Here is a 22,574-nt window from a genome sequence, read left to right as displayed (position 1 = left end):
ATATTCACTGAAGACAACCTACAAGGTATAACGGCACCACATCAAGATGTCTTAGAAATAGCATTGCCAGTCAGGAATGTTGACCTCAGGAGAATATTAATTGACATAGGAAGTGCAGTGGACATCCTCTTCTTGGGGCAACAAAGAAGATGGGCGTGTCAGAAAGTCTTGAATGGACTAAATCTACTGTGTTCGGTTCAACGAAGCTTTGACTACTCCAGTCGAGAAAATAACCTTTCTTGTTACAGTAGGTTCAAGAGTAGTCATTTTTCCTTTATTTTATATTAGATAGACTATTTGATTTTATAGCTTTAATTTGTCATTTTTCTAACCTTAAATAAAGTTTAAGGTTATACTTCCCTGCCAATATTCAAAACCAATTTTTAAAAACGTCATAAATAAAGTTTAATGGAAGTGATATCATATTAGTATTGAGATCCCCCATAAATATTGAATTCTCAATATTACAAAACATTCTCCAGTACTTTTTTCATCCTCAAAGGAGGGGTTGGAATAAAAATGTCAACCAAACAAAACAATCATCAATTGGTTAAAATGCTTCTTTGCTACTCCTTTTATCTGGCAGAGGAAAGGAAATTAAGAAATGAAACAAAACATAATAAAGGAAAATAATAAGTTAAAAAAATCACGAAAAATAGGCCCCTATCAAACTAGTCGAATCTGGAAGTCAACACTTGGGTAGATCGGATGGCGGAGGTGGCAGCTTCTGATTGGGGAGCTCCCCATCCAAGACGACCCAAGCCATTTTCAAACCCCAGCTTGTGTGGATTTCCAAGTGGCAATGCATAAACCATACACCTATCATCATCATCAAAACAATACAATTAGCACAATTATTTATATTGTCATAATTTAAACTTTTTTACATTAGTCCTACATTGTTATAAATTCAACGTGGATCACTAATATAGAAACCATAGTATTTCAAGGTGATTTGGCCCCAAAACTTGATGAAACCAACTAATTGAATTAACTTGTCAAATCATTGAGTCAACTCTGAAATTTGATTGAGTCAGCTAAAATATGCACCAAGTTAAGTCAGAAACTAGATTAAATTTACAAAAAATTAAAACATTTTTTATTTGACTCATCTGATCTGACTCACAAGTTGTTGGCTTGACTCTACTTGGTAGACATTTGAGTCGAGTATTAAAATTTTGATAGAAATATTATCAATTAATCTAATGTAGTCCATGAAATTAATCTTAATTGATGCACATCTAAATCGGTAAGATATGTTATGAGATGCATTATTATTACAATGATAGAGTGAATCTCATATACATTATCACAATGAACCTAACTTACCTCTATCACCTACCAGTAATTGTATTGTCCTTTAAAGAAAGGACATACAATTGTTATTAGAATATCAATAATTCATCTTCATGGTTGGCTGGAAAGTCCAATCATGCTTGCTGGCAATCATGTGCATAAGATATACAAATTCGGGAATTTTTTTGATAGAAAGGTGTCTGCTATAACAAATAACAATAAATCGGTTTATCAACAAAATTGATGAATTTTTTTTTGTTAAATGACCATTAGTTTGGAAAACTCTCCAAACTTTTTATCCAAATAGCCGTAACCCATTATACAGTTGCCAAATCCAAACTTGGTTACCAAGCATAATATAATAGTTGAATTGATGTAGTACACACCTGGGTTGTCTGCGAGGAATCGAATGGCAACCCATCCACCGGATGGCACACCAATTGTGTTCCTCTCAACAGGGTCGACAAGATTGAAATTTGCAGGATCCGTATTGGGATTATAGTTACCGAATCCTTGCCCCACTATGAAGAAGTTGAAGCCATGAAGGTGAAGAGGGTGGCTCTCAGCGCCAAGTATGGTTGTGTCCTGCATCACTAGCTCAACACTTGTGTTGAAGGGCAATACCACTACTTTTGTTCCATTACTCACCATAGAGTTATTTGGAGGTATTCCTGTGTAGTTGAAAGGAATAATTGGGTTGGTCGGGAAATTAGTTGTGTAGACACCCAAAGATTTTCCCAAGAAATAAGATTGCATGAGGGCCATGGTTGGCATAGCAAAGGAGACATTGTTTATAGACGCTGAGAACATAGCTCCATTGGGCCCTTGGCATGTTTGGTTTGTAGGACAAGGGTTTGTGCCCAATCCCACTGTGAAGAAGAATCTTTTATCGACAGTTTGTGGGACGATAGCAGGGAATTGGGTAGTGGCCAAGCTACGGAACTTCTTTGTGAAATTCGTGGCGAATGAAGTGTCGTTAAGATGAGGAAGATGTGGTTTGAAGAGTTTGAGTTTCTTAATTGAATTGTTGAAAGAGGAATGAGTGGGTCGTTCGTATTCGAGGATGGCGGCAGTGGTGGAATTGTCGAATGTGCCAAGGCCAGTGGCATATGGTCTTGCTAACATAAGGAATGTCGCATTGGGGAAGTGAGGTTTAGTTTTGAGAAGGACATTGGTGGTTTGTCCTGGACTGATGAGAAGTGTATTTGTTTCAAAAGGTTTAATGTAGACAGCGTCGGCATCGACTACTGTCAATGTGTGGTTTGCAATGCTGAAGAAAAGCTCGTCATTGAGTGCAGCGTTGATCAATCGTAGGAGATATATCTTTCCGGGCTTCACCTTCAGCTTGAACGTATCTGTGAGGGAGGCCACCCCATATGTCAAAACTCGGAAAAACAATGGAAATCTTACATTGCCACACCAACATTTTTTACACCCACCAAACGCTAAATTTAAATAAGATGTCTAAGATTTATACATTGAGTCCAAATCGTATACACCCATGGAGGAGTGTTGAAACCCAACTCCAAAACCTCAAATCTTTCCCCATAGATCTATCAATAAATGCAATAAAAGTAGATTATTTGAGATAGAGATCTATGGGGAAATATTTGAGGCATACGAGTGGGGTTCAACCCTCTGCAGGCCCAATATTGATAGCTTTACTTGGTGGGCTTTTTCTTTTTATAATATGGATAAAAAATAAATAAAAGAAAGCACCCTCATTAGCAATGTTACCTTTTGCTGAGCAGTTGTACAATGGCCCAGGAAGTCCATTAATGGTGTAGGCATCAGAGACGTTTGGGCCTCCTCCTGTCTGCAAAGCCTGACTGATAATTGCCTCAGGATCTGCCTTAAACCACTCTCCTGGATATTGGATTTATATATATATATATATATGTTACTTAAATGTAAATATATAAGAGAAAAAAGTGACATAATTCAATAATTTGATCTTGATGATTGTTACTTACCAAAGATAATTGGGATTTCCTTGTATGGTTTAGCAAACGGGTAAGGAACACCGAGCTTAGGGAGGATGATGATGGGTCCATGAACCGTTGATCTCAACCATGATATGTGGGCATGCCACCATAGAGTCCCTCTCTGACCCACAATAGTGAAGTTGTAGACGTAGGTCTGGCCAGTCTGTATGGGGCATTGAGTCACATAGGCGGGTCCATCTGCCCATCCACTACGAAGTTGTCGAACTCCATGCCTGTAATTACATTATTCACCATTTAACAAGAAGAGAGGAAAAAAAATGAGAGCTTCTATTGCCACACCAACTTTTAGATACCACCATCGTTTCAATTTATTACAAGCCCAATTTGCCCCCCACTCTCTTACCTCGCTTGCCATTTGCACCACCCCCCCAGGCCACTCCCCCCCCCCCCCCCCCCCCCCCCCCCCCCCCCCCCCCCCCCCCCCCCCCCCCCCCCCCCCCCCTTCTTCTCCAATATCATTTTCTTCAACTGCTAACCAAAAACCTAAGCAATGCAACTTTGAGCTAGGTCATGGATTAAAGTCCAGTTTACCATATCAGGACCAAAAACCCAAACAAAAAATGCAATTTTTTCATCTAGAAATATTAATTAGCTCAAATTTTAGCAACAAGACTAATGTAAAATGACGGGGGAATAAGATGAGAGTTCCATACCAATGGACAGAGATATTGTTCTGAACATGGTTAACCACCTTAACAACCACCTGGTCTCCTTCCCTTGCCACAATCCGAGGCCCTGGAAACTGACCATTTACGGTCACGATGCTCTTAGTACTACACAAACGAGTGAAGTTCTTCAGCTTAATCTGCAAACAAAATAATAACAGAGAGAAATAAAAACCCATTATTCATTAATTTTACGAAAACATGAATATAATATATACAGGCCATGCATGCAACACGTACATCAAATTTGTAGTGTCTTGTTATTCCTGCATCAATGAACCCAGGGAAGAGCCACAAAGCACCCAATAAAAAGATCAAAGCTCTAATAGTAACTTGTAATGAAGAAGGTGCACCCATCTCTCTTTATCTCTTCAGTCTCTCTGGTGAAGATGATGAGAGACAAGATTGCTGAACAACTAAATGTTTGGGTACAGAAACATGAAAGCTTTGAAGGTCGTTTATATAGAAAAAAAAAGTAATTATAAAAGCACGTATATGGGTTGTTGATTAGGTGAAGAGAAAAATATACATTAAAGAAAGATGGTCTTGAAGTTAAGTTGGACCAACAGTTGGTCAAGCTTAACTTTAGAGTGATGCCAAAGTCAATCTACCAGATTTCTACTTCTTGTATCCGTCAAACTTTTCCCTACACACAAGATTCCTTAAGTACTCTAAAAAATGCCTCGTGTTTTACTATATATCACGTACATGAAAGTTTGGATAATTTTTTGCTTTAAATTGCTAGTTTTAGTTCTTTATGATCTAAATCCATTTGTTATATTTGAGTTATTTTAATCTCCTCATCATGCTTAAGTTTTAAGGAAAATTATATCTAAGACGCACTATATATCTATAATAAGAACGAACTACTTCAGTTACCGTGCATGAGGGGGAAAGAAACGCTATTATTTTTAAATTACATCACTGAAGAGCTAGTTGATGGGGGTAGTTCATGGGACATATGTAAAATCATATGAAAAAACAATTGTTTTTCAAAATATGGGTTAGAGGTTTTGGATTGAGCTGATTTTTAGCGAGGATCGTCACTATGATGAGAAGATCATCCTCACGAAAACTCAGCTCAATCTGAAACTTCTAGATCCATCAAAAGTGATTTACAAATTATTGGCAAAAAATCGACGATCCACATTCTAAATAACTTTTAATGGGGTTAGAAGTTTCAGGTTGGACTGATTTTTTTTTTCTTTTTGGATGATCTTCCCATCATAGAGATCATCCTCACAAAAAATCAGTTTAATTTGAAACTTCTAACTCATATTTTGAAAATTTATTAATGTTTCATTGTTTTTACATATGTCCCTTGATCCGTTCCCATATTTGACATGCCTTCCTCAATTATCAAATATTTTAATATGTCAATTTGAATCTTTGAACTTGTGTAAAATGCTAGGGAGTTTCGAGTTGGGTGGATCATACTTTTAGCTATGTCATGTTGAAGACTTTGCGAGTCACCATTGAAGTTTAGTTTTAAGGAGTTTGGTAGCCATCCATTTTCAGCACCGGTGATCAAGCTCAAAAATGAGTTTTTTTTTTTTTTTTTTTTTTTTCTTTTAGAATCTGAGTTTTTAATGAAATCTACAAGTTTGTGTTGTTAGATTTCTAATTTGATAATCTATATGGGCCCAACGACACTTTGTAAGTTAGTCATGGCAATTTGATTCATAAAGTTTGCTGAAGTAACCATCTTGATAAAGTAAGGGAGTTTTTGTAATAAAATTGCAATAGATAGGTCCACCTGATAATCTCTCTTCTTTTTTAAATAAAAATTATTCTCTTTTAACAAAAATAAAAAAAGTGTCAACTAACTTAGTTCGTAAAGTCTTTGGGTGATGATACCAGAGATCTAGGTTCAAATTCCCACCAACTGCTGAGTCGTTGAACCCTGAACTCATAAATAAATAGGCTTAATAATAAAAAATATTAATAATTATCTCAAAGAATAATGAAGTTTATCAAGGCCTAGCATTATGAATCGGTAGACTCATAAAGTTGTTCCACATGGCATGAAAGTAAACCAACTATCACATATACATAATTCACACACTTAGAGATTAGGGAGACTAGACAAAAAAAATATTGAAGGGATGGATGAAAAATATATATTTTGTTATCCAGGGAGGATTAATTGTAAAAAGAGTCGAGCTAGAGTAAAATTGAAATTTACATCGTTTCACACATTGCTAATGTGGAGGTGCCCACAGAACCATTGATGTTTTTCACTCTTATCTTAGTGAAAAGCATCTATAGTTCTATATATGCATCCATGTCATCAATGTGTGAAATGATGTAAATTTCAATGTTACATCATTGATTAGGTCCTAGAAAGTCATTTCTAGGACCATAATTATAGAGAGTTTATCCACCCTTGATTGTTATTTTCCCCAAATAAAAAATAAATCATCTAGAAATTCTAAAATTATTGATAACTAAAGAATTTATATTAGCTGTAAGTAAAAAAGGCAAATATTTGGAGACAAATGGAAAAAAGCAAAGCCAACACTGCAACATTTGAGCCAATTCAGATCAGCCATCCAAAATTCAGTCCAAGTGTCTTCATTTATACTGCGTTGCAGTAGAGATGTGGTGCATGATGGTGGTCCCAGGGGGGACGTCCTTGAGATTTGTGCTAAAACTTTTTAGCTGCATTGCCTTTGCCTAAATGGAGCTGTCTCGCAATAACTAGAGCAGATATGATCCAGAAACCCGAGAGAAAACTCTATAAATTGAGGGATTGGCTTAAAGGAAAGGGTCTCTCTCCCTTCTTCCTAATTTTAGTCTTTCATTTTCTATTTTGTGATAAAGAAAGTTCTTGTAAAGTGAGAGCTGAAGAACTCTCTCTTCCCTTTTTTCTGTCTTTCTTCTTGTAATCTAAGTATAGTTCATAACATATTTTAAAAGCTATATAATTGAAGGGATTCGAACTAATTTTTGAAATCAAAGAGAAACAAAGAACTTTCATTCTCTTCTCAACTCTGCCCTTTCTATTTTATTTTATTATAATTTGTTCCTCGCGATAATCGGCTAGACTCTCCATAGAGAGGTCAATGAAGCTAGAATGAGTTTATCTTAATTATGTTTGATCGGTTTTATTGTCTTTACTAAATTATGCTCTTGTGAAAACTCTTAAGATTGAGATTATCGGACGACATATTTAATGTTTTAAGTCTAATAATTCATGCTTGGATGAAATCAAGCTTAGTCATACTTATTTAAGAACATTGGGTAAAAATCAGATAATGTCATCTTATTGGAGGATTCACATACATTTGTGATCGATTGTAGATCTTGCTAAATAAATGCAGAGATTAAGATGTGAATAAAGACTTTGGGCAAGTCGAATTCGTTCCACAGGGACAATGAAGATTCAAAGATTCATTCGGTTAGAAACAAAAACAGAATTAGAAAACAGATTTTTCTTAAAACAAATTGATTTGTAAAAATAAAACAAAGAAAAAAGTAGCAACTAATTGGTAAATGAAATTAAACTAACAATAGAGATTGAAGGTATAAGGAAAAGAGTTTAGAGAATTCAAGATTACCTTTGCAAGTTACCCAAAAATGCTAATTAATTCTAAAACATAACTCAATCCACGTAGCAAGTCATTGCTTGTGGATCGGAAGATGATTCGATGTAACCATTGATTGGAACCCAAAAGTCTTCATGAAGGTCTCTTGTTATGCAAGATTATCCAACTTATGCTTCCATTCATCACAGAGCATGAATGTTCTTGAGCTTATCTAAGTAACACTCATCAAAGCTTGAAATGGAAGTTTAAATTGGAAGATCTTATCATGAAGAGATTCATAAAATTAGCATACAAAACAGAAGTAATGAATTAAAATAGCATTAATGGAGTGAACTTGCTCCGGCATTCTTGACTTCTCTAATGAGAATCTAGCCGATCATCGCAAGGATCATATTGCAACAATACTAAAAGCAAGAAGATAGATGGAAAGAAAATATAAAATAGAAATGCAACTTGATTCCTTTCTTGATAATCTCTCAAAAGAGTTACAATAGAGCCAATGGCTTACTCTTGATGTTCTCACTACACTCAAAAGCTCACCCAAAGGAAAAATTACAGAGAAGAAAGAAAAGGAAAAATCAAAACTTAGAGAAGAAGAGAGCAAGGAGAGGGCCCATTCTCTAAAATCAACCCTTCAATTTATAACATTTGTATTCGGGTAATCGGGTCAACTTTTCAGATGATTTACTTCGAACTACCCATTCAGTTACAACCACCGAAGCAATTGGAAGCTTCTGTGAAAATCTCGATGACAAATTCCTCGAGATGACCGCGACGCGGTCATGCCTAGCCGCGGCGCGGTGACGTGGCACCCAAATCGACCGAGATTTTTCTGGAAACTTCCTTTCGACTCGTGTATTGTAATCGTAATTGTTTCGCGATTTGTTGGCTTCCACGTGCGCTACAATTAACACTAATATATCATTAGCTTTATTAATTTGGATAAATAAAATAATTTTGCAATTATTTAAAGGAACTAACATTTATGCAATGGTAATCTTAATGCAATTACGGTCCCAAAATCGAATAATTGGGACCTTATCACACCCCCAAACCTCAATTTTGCTAGTCCGGAGTAAAACTTAAATGTAAACAACTCCTCTTTCGTGAGGTTCCCGACTGCATTTAGCTTATGCAGTAAGCCCTTAAACCCCTAGGTTACCCCTAGTGGACGAGTTTGACTCGTGAGGGTTTGCAGCGAATATACCCACAAAATTCTAACATTTTAAAAGATAACAACTTCAAAATTATTGTATATAATGCCATCACACCAATTTTCAGAATCTAGTCAAAGGTCTATTTGAGTAAAAATTCTTTTTATTCCTCATTTTCAGAAATATCTTGAGTGTGTGCACAAATTTTTCTGATTGTAACATAAATTTTTCGGAACAAGGTTTCCCTTCTTAACTACTACAATGTATGGGTCTGCCTAAATTCTAACTCGAAACTGAGCCTCCTGTCTGGGATTGTGAGAAGTATGGATGTTCACTTTAATACCTCTAAGGGGCTTTATCTGTGATATTCCAGTGTACTCACGTTTTTACCATTGACGGCTTTCACTCTATTGAACTATTTTGGTCCCATTGGACTCTTTTTACAATTTGCACTTTTTCAGTTCTAACCTTCACATCTTTCTGCTTTTCTTTTCAACCTTTTTCACGCTTTATCATTTTTCTGATATTCTTTTTTTTTTTTTTTTTTTTTTTTTCAAAAAGCAGGTAGCCCTTTTCAAGGTACCCAGTCTAATCCTATGGTTGCTGTCTCCAAAAATATCAACTACAGTTCTGTTTTTCTTCTATTCAGCCAACCAAAGGACAAGGAGGTCAAAGTTCATTATTTTTCAAGCTTTCCCTCTCATTCTAGACAGTGAAGAAGACAACTCTTAATCCGAAATAACTTTTTCACTACAATCAGAAGTGACGTGAATTTTATTTTTCAAAATATCTTGTTTTTGAGGAATAAGAATTTATAAACAAATTGGACATGAGCCTAGTTTAAAAATTTGTATGATGACAGTACATATAAACATTTTGATGAAGGTATTTTTGAAAAATGTACCGAAAACAATGTAAAATTTTTTTTTTTTTTTTTTTTTTTTTTAAATTGAAATGTGCTATCCACACCCCCAAACCTAAATTTAACATTGTCCTCAATGATTAAAGAGTAGAGGTTTAGAGTACACCTGAAAGCGGATGTCATTACGTTGCAAAAGTTGTAGGTACAACCAAAAGAAGTGTTCCACACAGGGTGTAAAAGTGAAAAGCACACTACACAGGGTGTACACCTGAAAAAAAGTTAGTGAATGCAGAAAGAATTGAAAAATAAATCCTACATGGTCACGCAGAATATGTACAAAAATCAAGGGTTGCCTCCCGAAGTAACGCTAAGTTTAATGTCTTCAGCCAGACATGGAATTAGAGCTAATCCTGGTACACAGGATTACTCAGAAATAAGTCTTTTTCTGATGGATGAGAGAGAGTCTGAAATGGCTTCAGCCTTTGGCCATTGACTTGGAAGATATTTCCATTGGCTGGATTGAGTACCTCGATGTTTCCATGAGGGTGAATATTTTGGATCAAAAATGGTCCAGTCCAACGGGACTTTAACTTTCCTGGAAATAAATGAAGGCGAGAGTTATACAAGAGCACTTTCTGGCCTACGTGGAAAGATTTTCTCTGAATGTGCCTATCATGCCAGATTTTCGTTCGATCTTTGTAAAGTTTTGCGCTATCGTAAGCATCATTCCTTAATTCTTCCAACTCAGTGAGTTGGAGTTTTCTAAGCTCGCCGGCTTTCGCTAGATCAAAATTTAAATGTTTTATCGCCCAATAAGCTCGATGCTCAAGTTCGACTGGCAAATGACAAGCTCTACCAAAGATTAACCGATAAGGGGACATTCCTATTGGAGTTTTGAATGCTGTTCTGTAGGCCCACAAGGCATCAGATAATCGTAAGGACCAATCTTTACGAGTCGGATTGACGGTTTTTTCAAGAATGGTTTTGATGTCACGATTAGAAATTTCGACCTGCCCACTGGTTTGTGGGTGATACGGAGTAGCTACCTTATGAGTGATTAAATATTTGCGCATCAAGCTTTCAAAAACTCGGTTATAGAAATGTTTCCCTCCATCACTAATGATAGCACGAGGGGTACCAAATCGGGCAAACACAGTATTTTTTAGAAATTGAACAACAACCTTATGATCATTCGTTCGACAAGCTGTGGCTTCAACCCATTTTGACACGTAGTCGACTGCGACTAAAATGTATTGGAATCCGTGTGAAATGGGGAAGGGACCCATGAAGTCAATGCCCCAAACATCGAAGATTTCAATGATCAAAATTGGTTGTTGAGGCATCTCATTTCTTCGACTGATTTTTCCTAGACGTTGACATCTATCACAAGATTTAGTAAAGAGATGAGCGTCACGAAAGATTGTGGGCCAATAAAAATCACACTGTAGGATTTTAGCTGCTGTTTTCTTTCCTCCAAAATGCCCACCACAAGCATGATTGTGGCAGAACTCGAGAATACCACTTTGTTCTCTCTCATCAATACACCGACGAATTATCTGGTCTGGACAGTATTTGAATAAATATGGATCATCCCAGAAGAACCATTTGGCTTGTGCAAGGAAGCGCATACGATTTTGTTTACTCCAAGAGGTGGGAGTTTGACCAGTCACCAGGTAGTTGACAATGTCAGCATACCAAGGTGTGTCAGAAATAGAAACTGCCATGATTTGCTCGTCAGGAAAATTTTCAGAAATCGGAAGAGAATCAGAGAGAGTTTCAACTACTAGCCTAGATAGGTGGTCGGCAACCACATTTATGCAATGGTAATCTTAATGCAATTGCGGTTCCAAAATCGAATAATTGGGACCTTATCAATTTGATTCACTTAAGAAATTTATAGATTTACCTTCTGATCCATAAGCAATAGCTTTGTTGCATGGATTGAGATAAATATAGATCTGTCGAGATATTAAGATAACTTGTAAGGGTAGATTTGACCCCTCTAACCTTTACATTGCATTTCCATTTCTTGGTTTATTTTCATTCTCTTTCTTTGTTGTAATCTCTCCTAAAACTGTTTTAATTTGGTTACTTAAATCTACGTCGATTTTGAGTTTAAAAAAGTATCAAATTGGCCGTTGTCCCTATGGATCGACCTTTACTTACCAAAGTTTTACTTTGTTCATTATTATATCTATAATCTACATTGAACAAGCATCATTTGCCTCGTAAAAAACTCAATAATATATTAGAACATCTATGGTTCCGTACATGCATCCATCTCAATTTTGCATTTTACATCATATCAATTTTCATAAGCTTAGTCTTATCTAAAATGTTTAGAAACCATGTTTGAGGCCATGATTTTCCATCAAATTACATGTACATACTAAAATAAAATAAAATAAAATATTACACCCAAAAATTCAATTTCTGAAGTTTGAAGGTGAATTTGCTAGCTATTCTCCATCATACAAAAACTTGATGTTAATCCCTACAAATGCGTTAGATCATATGTAATTTAATTTTATGCTTCATTGATTTGTAAATGATCATCTAGATATTCCTTTGTGGACCTATTTAGAAAAATATTTATAAGCATTTAAGTATCCAAACTAATAATATGTAATGGTTGGAAATCATCCATTAAAAGTGCTAAAAAATAATGGCTACAAGTCATCTGCCAAAATGATATTTTGTGTGATCCCATCATGAGATCCACGGTCATTCCATACCACTTTGATGCAAATCTTTTGTGTCAAATGTGGAGTCAAAGTTTAGATTGTTTTCTTTTTCTTTTTCTTTTCTTCAATTTCTTACATATTTGTTAAGGGGGTGTTGTTGTGACGGATGTTTAATCAAAATATGGCTTGGCCAATAATTTTGATAATTTCCCATTTTGTAATTCAATGCATTTTTCAAGTGGTTCAAAATGAATAATAATATCTATAGACACCCCAATTTGAACGGGCCCGCACTCGAAAGGGCCCAAAAACAACAATCTTTCAATAAAATTCGCCAACGGGCCTCAAAAGCCCGAATCACTCAAACATGGTATTTTGATCAAACTAAGGCCCCTGAGACCTCCTAGTGGTCTAGTGGGCCCACCAAAAGGACTTGACCTACCCTACACCTCTCCAACCTCCACCACTCTACTCCCAAAGTAAAAATACTCGATTTTTCGATAAATTCATCAACGAACTTAAAAAGCCCGATTTGCCAACACGTGGTATTTTGATCAATCTAATGATCCCCAAAATCCTTAAAAGGATAAATAAATGCAAAATGAGACTTGGGATACTCATCACTTTCCACAATCTTCACCGCTCCGCTCCTGAATAAAAAATACCCTAAGCCCATTTAAAACCCATGAACCCTCAACACACATAAAATAAGTTCCTCACCTTAACCCCTAACCTAAATTTAATCCCACATCACCTAAAACATACCCACCTTTGAAAACCTAATCCAAAATGACTCCAACCAATTCCTAAAATCCAAAAATCATTCCTAAAACCTAAGCCCAATAGCCCTAAGCCCCTATCCATATCCAACCCATTAACCCTAACCCACAAACCACTACCCACATCAAACCAATCATCATTTTTTCATAAAAAATGACACATGTCATCACCTCATCTCACCTCCTTCATCAAACCACCAACTCCCATCTCCTTCTTTAAAAAATTAACTACCCCATTACTTTTTCTCTAAAAAAATCACATCAACCCACACCCCTTTAACCTACTATCATCACTCCCTACTAACCAACCATCACCTTCCCCTAATCTACCTTTATCATTACCTACAAACTCATCTTTATAACCTAAACCTACACCCATTCTCTAAAATCAAATACTTATTCTCTCCCATCAATTAAATTTAAACATCTAATCTCCACACATCTTGCCACATGTCACCATCTCTCTCACCCTCCCAACCACCCTCTTGCACCATTCATTCTCTTAAATCAAACACCACTCAATTACAACTACCCTCTTAAACACCCATCATCTCACCTCACCAAACACACCATCCAAATGGTTTGGGTAAAATCCAAATCATTTGTATCAAAACACAACCCATTTACCTCCATTACATAATTACCCCTCTCACAACTCCTAATTTCATACCCCCACCCTCAAAACTCATGTCATTCTCTACTCTCCCAATATTTCACCCCATTTTAGCCCTAAAAATAATTTTCAAACTCTATAAAACCCCCTCATTCTCAATTTTCACTACCTAATGAAAATTTGAGAAAAACCCCCAAGTCTCATAAGAAAAAAATCTCTTTCTCTCACTATCATACTCAACCCTCTAATGTCAATTCTCAACTCTCTCTCATTATCATACTCAATCCCTCAATTCTTCCAACTTATCAACTCAACCATCAACCATCAAAAGACTAACTCATTATCATATCAAGATCAAGAAAAGAATACTCATATTTTGGGAGGATAAAGAAGGTCAAATCAAGTTCAAGGTGGGTTTAGGATAAGAATCACCCCCTTCTCTCCTTCCCACTTCCCTCTTCTACTTCTCCCCCTCTCTACACCTACACATACACCACCAATGGCTTGAACCATCAAAGGGTCCCTTTTTCAATAAGGATGATCTCAATGGTTTGAATCAATATTAAAGTTCCTCATACTTGAGGGCACATTTTGGATTTTTCGATTTTCTTTTATTTTATTTTTATTCTTAAGAATGGATCGAATCCGAGGTTGCCACCATGGTGGATGGAGTAAGGTGCCTAACACTTTTCCTACTCCATAAAATGAGCCCCTTTACCTAAAATGACCAAATGAGCCATATCCATACGATTGGGTTAAAGATTTTCATCAAAGGCATAATTAACGATTCCTTCTTCATTGGATAAAGTACATCATCAATGTTAAATCGCACTTGTTCATCTTTTGAGATGACACTTCCTTTTTGAAATCATTGTCCATCGAGTCTTAGGAATTTGGAATGGTTATCAAATACATTATCATTATTTTCTTCCAATACAACTACCTTGATTTGGTTGTGCACGTTAGTGTAGACTAACACGCATTGTTCTTTCTTCTTTTTCTTCGACCTAACTTTGGGTAAAGTTTTCCTTTTATTTGATGTTAACATGGTTGAAAGATGATGATCTTCTTTTATTTGACATGTGATAATCTTCCAAGCTTCATCTTCAATGTGAACAAGTTGTAGTAGTTGGTGCGTAGACCACAACATCACACATGTTGGCTAGAATGTTGATGAGCATGGTATTCCATTTGAAGAGTGTTGTTGTTGTGAAGGTAGAAGGGAAATGATTTGACCCTATTTTGATGATGCCCCAAGTACGGATTGAAATGGAAGTTGAGGGAGTGAAGTCAATATTGTACACAAATTTATCAAAATTATTGGATCTTTGAGCTCAAGTATCATTGTCACTATGTTTGTGACGCCAAATTATTATCAGTATCTACCTCAATCTTTCCTTGTTGTACCAAATCTATGATGTTTTCTTTTAAAGTGCAACATTTTTCAAGAGGGTAACTGATTACTCGATGGTAATGACAATACCTTAAATAATCATTATGTCATATTTCTTCTAGTCTATTAAAAGGAGGCAGATTGATCAGATTAAACTTTAGCAAGTTGTTGAATATGCTGGGGATATCAAACTCGTGGAAAGGGTATTCCTTTACCTCGAGCTCTTTTGGGGTTAACAAAGTTGTCCATGTGTCTTGGGACTTGTCAATTTTGTGGATGAGATAAACATAACCTCTTCTTCTTGAGATGATGTTTTTTTTAAATCAAATTTTTGGGGTGTGTTTGGACATATATTCTCATGTGCACTGATATACTAAATTCCATGTCATGAGCTCATGTGGCTAGCACCTAAAAAGTGTAGGGTTTGATCGCTTTTAAGATGTATAGAAGTCTTTAATGCATCTCATGGAGACACTTCTCGATAACGAATAGTTGAAAGAGACGATTTATACATTTAAGAGATAGATTCCTCCAATGTTCAACGTACTCAATTACTAGCATATCCTTCATCAATTTGAATATGGTGAGTTCCACCATGCTTACTACCCTTATAGTACTATAGACATGGGTGGGGAATTTTCTTTCGAGTTGATCTGAGCTATCTATCAAGTAGGGTTCCAAGTCAATGTACCAATCGAACGTATTAGCACAAAGGGAATGAACAAACTGTTTCACCATGAAGTTGTCATACGTAATGACGTTGTTACAAGTTTTGATGAAGTGGGTAATATGCTACTTTAGATTGTCTTTTTCGTCAAATTATTAAAATTTTGAAGATTGATATCTTACCAGAAGATGCATTTGCTAAATGCGTTGAGTATAGGGTTAAGAATAGACCAACATCGACTGTGACATGCCCCCATATTGAGCGCGAATGATGTCAATGATTATTGTCTACAGCTGTTAGACTAAGAACGAGGTGACAAATCCATGCAAAAGGTATCGCATAGAATTTTACGAGCCAAAATGATCTCTTCATTGCTTATCTTCTCACAAGTCATGTACGCTTCAGAGATTAAACCTGGTAGATTGCGAGGGTCTAACATTTGATTCGTTCACTTTGTCCTTCTACTGCAAATGATTGACTAGGGAGGCAATTTGAACGTCCTCTTCATCATTTATTTTTGTCAACCTATTGATGGTGTCTATCATCAAAGTTACTTGTTCTTGCATTGTCAGTGTTCCAGCTGTCATCATCGCTCTAATAGAAGTGTAAGTCTACGATGGAAACGTGATTGATAGAGTTCCAGATGATCCCTTGCCTGACTTTGAATTAGAATCAAAATTTGATTAGTTGTTTTCTTCAACATCTGTCTATATTATTTTTTTGACATATTTTTTGGAGTGTTAATGGAGATGCTCAACTAAGTAAAAGTCGCCAATCTTCATTATGGTTTGTATCATAAGATGATCACAATTAACAATCTTGATAGATTCAGAGTTGGAAAAAGTGATTTTCTTACCTTTCTCTATAGTAGTAGTTGCAAGAATATTGGCATTACAAGATGTCATTATTGTTGCTAGTATTTTTTAAGTTGACTAAAAGATGATAGGCAAAAATTGTCCCACCAGGCGTGTTAGAAATTTGTCAACAGTAATTTTCACAAATCTACCTCAAGATTTGAGGAAAAAATCGTAAATGATTTTTTTTATTGATTTTGATATAAAAGATCCATATCTCAGTGTTTTCCTCTAATTAATAGTCAAGTATAAAAATAGAGATGACGTATGTAGCTTTCTTCTCTTTGGGTTTAAAGCTTTATCGGTTTAAAATGTGTTTCTTGACGTATAGATGGTGGTTTTTGATGATTGTTCTTCTTTAGAGGTTTATGTAACTTTGTTTTTCTTTCCAGGCTTCATACTTTATCGGTTGAGAATGATTTCATGAGTTTTGAAGAAAGTCTTTTGAACATGATCTTTTGTAGTAGTTTATGTAGATTTTCTTTTCTTCGAACTTCGCTCTTCATAAGTTGAGAATGATTTCTTGACTTTTGAAAGACTTTTGAGCTTGATTTTTTGTAGAGCTTTATGTAAATTTTCTTCTCTCTAGACTTTAAATTTTATCAATTGAGAAAGATTTCTTTACTTCTGAAGGACTTTTTAGCTTGATTTTCTCTTGAACCAAAATCCATATCTCCCTTGAACAACTTTGCTTTATCTGTGAAAGAAGGCTTAAGAGCTTCTATTTTTAAGAGAAAGTAATACAGATCCCTTCCAACTGAGAGAGATTTTGGTATTTATAGACTTAAAAGATAATTTAGCTTTTCAATTATGCCCTAACTTAAAGAGCTTTGATTGGGACAAACTCATTTATTTGGGTATAAGGCACAATATTTAACATGGATCACTAAAATTTATTGGATCAAAATTTTAAATTAGAAAGCATGTAAATAAGGAAAAATTGTTTGAAAGATAAAGAAGGAAGTAGTGCGAGCAGGGGGAGTAAAGGGGGATTCTTAGTTTCATCGTAGTCTTCTTTTTCTTGTGTTTTCTTTTTATGAATTTCTAAAGATTTTGGGGAAAATGGAAGGCTAGAGAGTTTTGAAAGGCAAGTTGGACAAAATTTTGGATCACATTTGAGCTCTCTTTATTTGCGTTGGATGGGTCTCCTATTTATAGGATTTTGGGAGACCTTTGGGGTAATTTGTTTTTAAAATCAGAATACCTAATATTTTCAAGAAAATCCTATAGAATGACTTCATTTATCCCTCATCAACTTGGCCTTGATGGTCTTTCACTCATTTGTAAGTCTAACTAATTAAGATGACCAAGTGATAAGATAGTGAAAACCAATAAGTTAGAGAATTCTTTATGGAGGCTAAAATGGTCCTAAGACTTTGACCTTAAATCAAATTGAAGAAAACTAGACCAAATGACACGCAATTATATGGTTCATTTTTGGATAATTTAGTCAATTCGCTTGAGAGGGTCTCCAACAAACTAGGGGTTAAAGGGCCATTAGGCACAAGTTCTAGACAGCTCTTGGAAGATGGTCAATTTATATTGAATGTCAAGAAATCTCTTTGGTTCTAAAGAAGGTTAGAAGGGTAAAAGGGTGATTTGATCATAATGTGTATCAACAAACAAAGATTAAGTAAAGTAATTCTCCTTAAGTGGGGACCAAGAAGGACTTTGGGTCAAGTTTAGGAGAGTGGGTAGATTACTAAAAGACCCTAGGTGGGAGGGAATTATGAGGTTTAAGGTATGAGTAATAAGGTAATTAGAAAGGGATTAGAAGAGGGAAAATCTAACTTAAGAGGGTATATGAGGTCAATTTCTAGGAAGAAGCACGTGTACACATGGGTTCTTCAACTGCCTAACTGAATTGAACATATGCTAGGAAGGTTCAAAAAAATTTATAGCAGTGCAATACTCAACAAAGGTTAAAACAAAATATAGTGTCCATAAACTGCTAGGCTAAGCCTATGCTTGGCCGTTTGGTCTATACGGCCAGGCAAAAACTTTTTTTTATTTTTTATTTGGTTTTCCTTGATCGATTTGAGTGGATCCTGAAAGCGCCCTCGATCCGCGGGGTGCGCGGATCCGCTTTTGACCCTTGAGGTTTGGGAGTCGCCACCTAGTTGTTAAGGTCTAGGAACCGAACAATGACTCTAAACGGATAAAAACTAATCTAAAACCAAGAAAACTGAATTCGGGGATCATGTTACGGGATTGGAAGGTGTTAGGCACCAATCCCGCCCGGCCAAAGCCGGTCTCTACTAAATTTCCAAGTAGATTACATTGCTAAAACCTAGATAAAAATAGAAAATAAAAAAATAATACCTTTCCGATGCAAGGACTTTACTCCCTCAGATCTGACAAAAGAGCTCCTTGTACCGTGCTCCCTTGCTACGTTCTGCTTCCGGATTTGACTTCGGATCTCCGAGGTAAGGTATCTCCTTGTTTTTTGAATCTGAACTCTTCAAGTTCGTTGCGGATTTGGGGATGTTTTTAGAAGGCTTTTGGGTGTTTTCTAGACTAAAATTGAAGGAGGGATGTTAGCTAAGGAGTTGGGGCTCCAAAACTAGGGTTTATGGGGGGCTAGGGGAGCTTCTAGACCTACTTCTCCTAGGGTTTATGATTTGATACGAAAATAGGGTGTGAGCACCTCTATTTATAGATGTTTTTTAGGGTTGATTTGGATAGAGTTAGTGTTTAATTAGAGATCTTTCAATTAGAGTTGTGTTTTAATTAAAATTGTTTTAGGTAGAATTGTGTTTTAATTAGAATTGTTTTAGGTAGAATTGTGTTTTAATTCAAATTGTTTTAGGTAGAATTATTTTTAAGTTAGAACTCTATTAGATAGAGTTATTATTTAATTAGATCTCTATTATGACTTTTGGTCTTATTTGATTGACTTTTAATGTTTTGACTTTAGTCTTAATTGATTGACTTTCAATATCTTGACTTTAGTCTTGCTTAATTAACTTTAATTTTGACTTCAGTTTCACTTGATTGACTTTAATACCTTGACTTCAGTCTTGCTTGATTTACTTTTATTTTTGGAGAACCTTCTTCCATTATTTCTTTAATTCTTTGGACCCCCAAATGGAGGGGTCCTTAAAGAAATATCCCACGAACCCTCAACGATTTTGCCTGAGAGCCCGATTAATCGATTTTTTAGGTTCAAATTTTTAAATTAATTTTATTAATGTTTAAATTTAATTATTTAATGTTTTATTTATTAATTTCGAATTTTTTAATTATGAAAATTGTGAAATTACCGTTTTGCCCCCGGAGAGGACTTTTCACGTTTTAAGTCAGTTTTTAATGTTCCAGGATGTTTTAGAATCAGTTTTTCGTAAGGAATTCAATGAGAATGTTGGTTTGTGTCATTTATGAAAATTTTTTGTGTGAAATGGTTGTGAACTTTATGAGGGGCATTTTCGTAATTTTGTCAAATTCTGTTAAAATTGGCGAAATGATTTATTTGGTTTCGATTTGTTATTTTATGTGTTCGAATGGGTTTTCCTAAGCGTAACGGAGGCTCTAAGGTTGTTTTGAGGTTAGGGGTATTTTGGTAATTTATTCAATTTTTAGTGATTTTTATCGTGAAACTTCTTTTTGGTCTGCAAGATGATGATTTCTATGTTTCTGGGGTTGTGTTTTCCTAGCGTAGCGTGGTTTCTAAGGTTTTTTCAGTTCGAGATACCTCATCCGGATTTCTGAAACATATCTGGTAACAAAATAAAGCAACGGAATACACATCCATCATTGGGAATCATTGCGATCGGGTTGACGAGTTGATTAATCAGGCGAGTGCAAAAATGGGGTGTCTACAGATGCCCCTCTTTGGCAGAGGGTTGAAGCAAACTAGATAGCAAATCTATTTTGGTAAATAGTGCGATATCCGAATGCCAAAGCTAGTGACAGTTCATTTTGCAGCCTGATTTAGCAATTCGTCAGGGTGTTCGGATCCTTGAGCGTAAAACTCTCCTCGAACTAAAAGGTTGTCAGGTCCTCAAGCATGAGCTTTCACTGACGATGTCAGATCCTCAAATTTTAGAAGATTCTCCCTGACTGATGCAAAAGTGCACGTGTGTGCAATGGTGTGATGCTGTGTGAAACTAAGTAAAAATGTGCCAGGTCCTAGAGATCTTCTCTCACTGACAATAATGATTCAAAATTGAGATGCACTTATGCAACGAAAACAATCATAGCAAGGTTTAACAAAGGTAATTGGAGATATAACATTGTAGGAACTTCGTTAAATCCTATTTGAAATTCTTTTTAGAGTTTGAAAAAGTTTGAGTCTCATTTATCGGACTGGAGCCTATTGTAGCCAAGCTTCTTAGGCTAAGGAACTTAAACAATCCTATTAATTCAATATGATTTCAAACAAAGCTGGAGTCTCGTTTCTCGGACTCTGGCTAAGGTTTACAGGAACTTAAACAATCCTATTAAAATTGAAGTCTCGTTTCTCGGACTCGAACTAAGGTTAATAGGCACTTTAAAAAGCCTATGATTCAAAACGTTGGAGTCTCATTTCTCGGACTCGAACTTAGGTTTATAGGCACTTCAAAAAGCCTATATATTATTCAAAAAGTTGGAGTCTCGTTTCTCGGACTCGAACTTAGGTTTGTAGGCACTTCAAAAAGCCTATTCATTCTATGATTCAAAAATTGGAGTCTCGTTTCTCGGACTCGAACTTAGGTTTGTAGGCACTTCAAAAAGCCTATTCATTCTATGATTCAAAAAGTTGGAGTCTCGTTTCTCGGACTCGAACTTAGGTTTGTAGGCACTTCAAAAAGCCTATTCATTCTATGATTCAACAAGTTGGAGTCTCGTTTCTCGGACTCGAACTTAGGTTTGTAGGCACTTCAAAAAGCCTATTCATTCTATGATTCAAAAAGTTGGAGTCTCGTTTCTCGGACTCGAACTTAGGTTTGTAGGCACTTCAAAAAGCCTATTCATTCTATGATTCAAAAAGTTGGAGTCTCGTTTCTCGGACTCGAACTTAGGTTTGTAGGCACTTCAAAAAGCCTATTCATTTTATGATTCAACAAGTTGGAGTCTCGTTTCTCGGACTCGAACTTAGGTTTGTAGGCACTTCAAAAAGCCTATTCATTCTATGATTCAACAAGTTGGAGTCTCGTTTCTCGGACTCGAACTTAGGTTTGTAGGCACTTCAAAAAGCCTATTCATTCTATGATTCAACAAGTTGGAGTCTCGTTTCTCGGACTCGAACTTAGGTTTGTAGGCACTTCAAAAACCCTATTCATTCTATGATTCAACAAGTTGGAGTCTCGTTTCTCGGACTCGAACTTAGGTTTATAGGCACTTCAAAAAGCCTATTCATTCTATGATTCAACAAGTTGGAGTCTCGTTTTTCGGACTCGAACTTAGGTTTATAGGCACTTCAAAAAGCCTATTCATTCTATGATTCAAAAAGTTGGAGTCTCGTTTCTCGGACTCGAACTTACTAAGCCACGTTTCTCAGACTTAGATTTATAGGAACTTAAACAATCCTATTAATTGATTATATGATTCAAAATCGAACTCAAAGTTTGAAAGATCAGGCCTTTATTGGCTTATCATGCATCTGGATTCGTAATTATCATTGGGTTTCGCCGGACTTTTAAGCTTTTGTATGATTTTCTTTTTATCATGTGATTAAAAACAAAAACTTTGGAATTAAATGACCTTCAAAAATGCCCCTAGTTTCAAGGTTGGCTTTAATTGGGACTTGACTACGAGACTGATGGAATGGATTACGCTTGACAAAATATGGACTCTGATGTATGATAGATAGAAGAACTGACATTCTCTTAAATTTAAGACTCTTAAGATTATCATATGTGCAATAAAGAATTGATCATTTTCTTTCGAATTTCTTTTGAAAAATGCTTGAGCTGGACTTAAAAAATCTTGATAAATATTAGAATAAAAGATCTTCCTCTTCAAAGTGGTTGATGATTCTACATCTTCCATTAGCGAACACTTGAACAAGTAAACATACTTTTGAAGATCCTACAATGTTCAAGATGACTTCTGATTTTTTTCGACTTCAATAT

The 22,574-nt window shown here is 35.8% G+C and overlaps 1 protein-coding gene across 1 annotated transcript; it reads right to left on the bottom strand.

The window, feature by feature from the left end:
- Positions 1-482: 482 nt before the first annotated feature.
- LOC147384536 (laccase-17-like) lies at positions 483-4,382 on the bottom strand. Its single transcript, XM_086425693.1, has 6 exons — positions 4,208-4,382; positions 3,956-4,107; positions 3,270-3,514; positions 3,034-3,162; positions 1,683-2,651; positions 483-819 (listed from the first exon to the last, which is right to left on the bottom strand). The coding sequence occupies exons 1-6, from the start codon at positions 4,322-4,324 to the stop codon at positions 689-691; spliced, it is 1,743 nt and encodes a 580-aa protein (XP_086281819.1). The 5' UTR covers positions 4,325-4,382; the 3' UTR covers positions 483-688.
- Positions 4,383-22,574: the final 18,192 nt, after the last annotated feature.

Source organism: Akebia trifoliata, chromosome 15, assembly GCF_017979445.1.
Source record: "Akebia trifoliata isolate Shusen 1 chromosome 15, ASM1797944v1, whole genome shotgun sequence".
Lineage (NCBI taxonomy): Eukaryota > Viridiplantae > Streptophyta > Magnoliopsida > Ranunculales > Lardizabalaceae > Akebia > Akebia trifoliata.
Note: the sequence above shows the minus strand (reverse complement) of the source record. Positions and strands in the feature narration are given on the sequence as shown.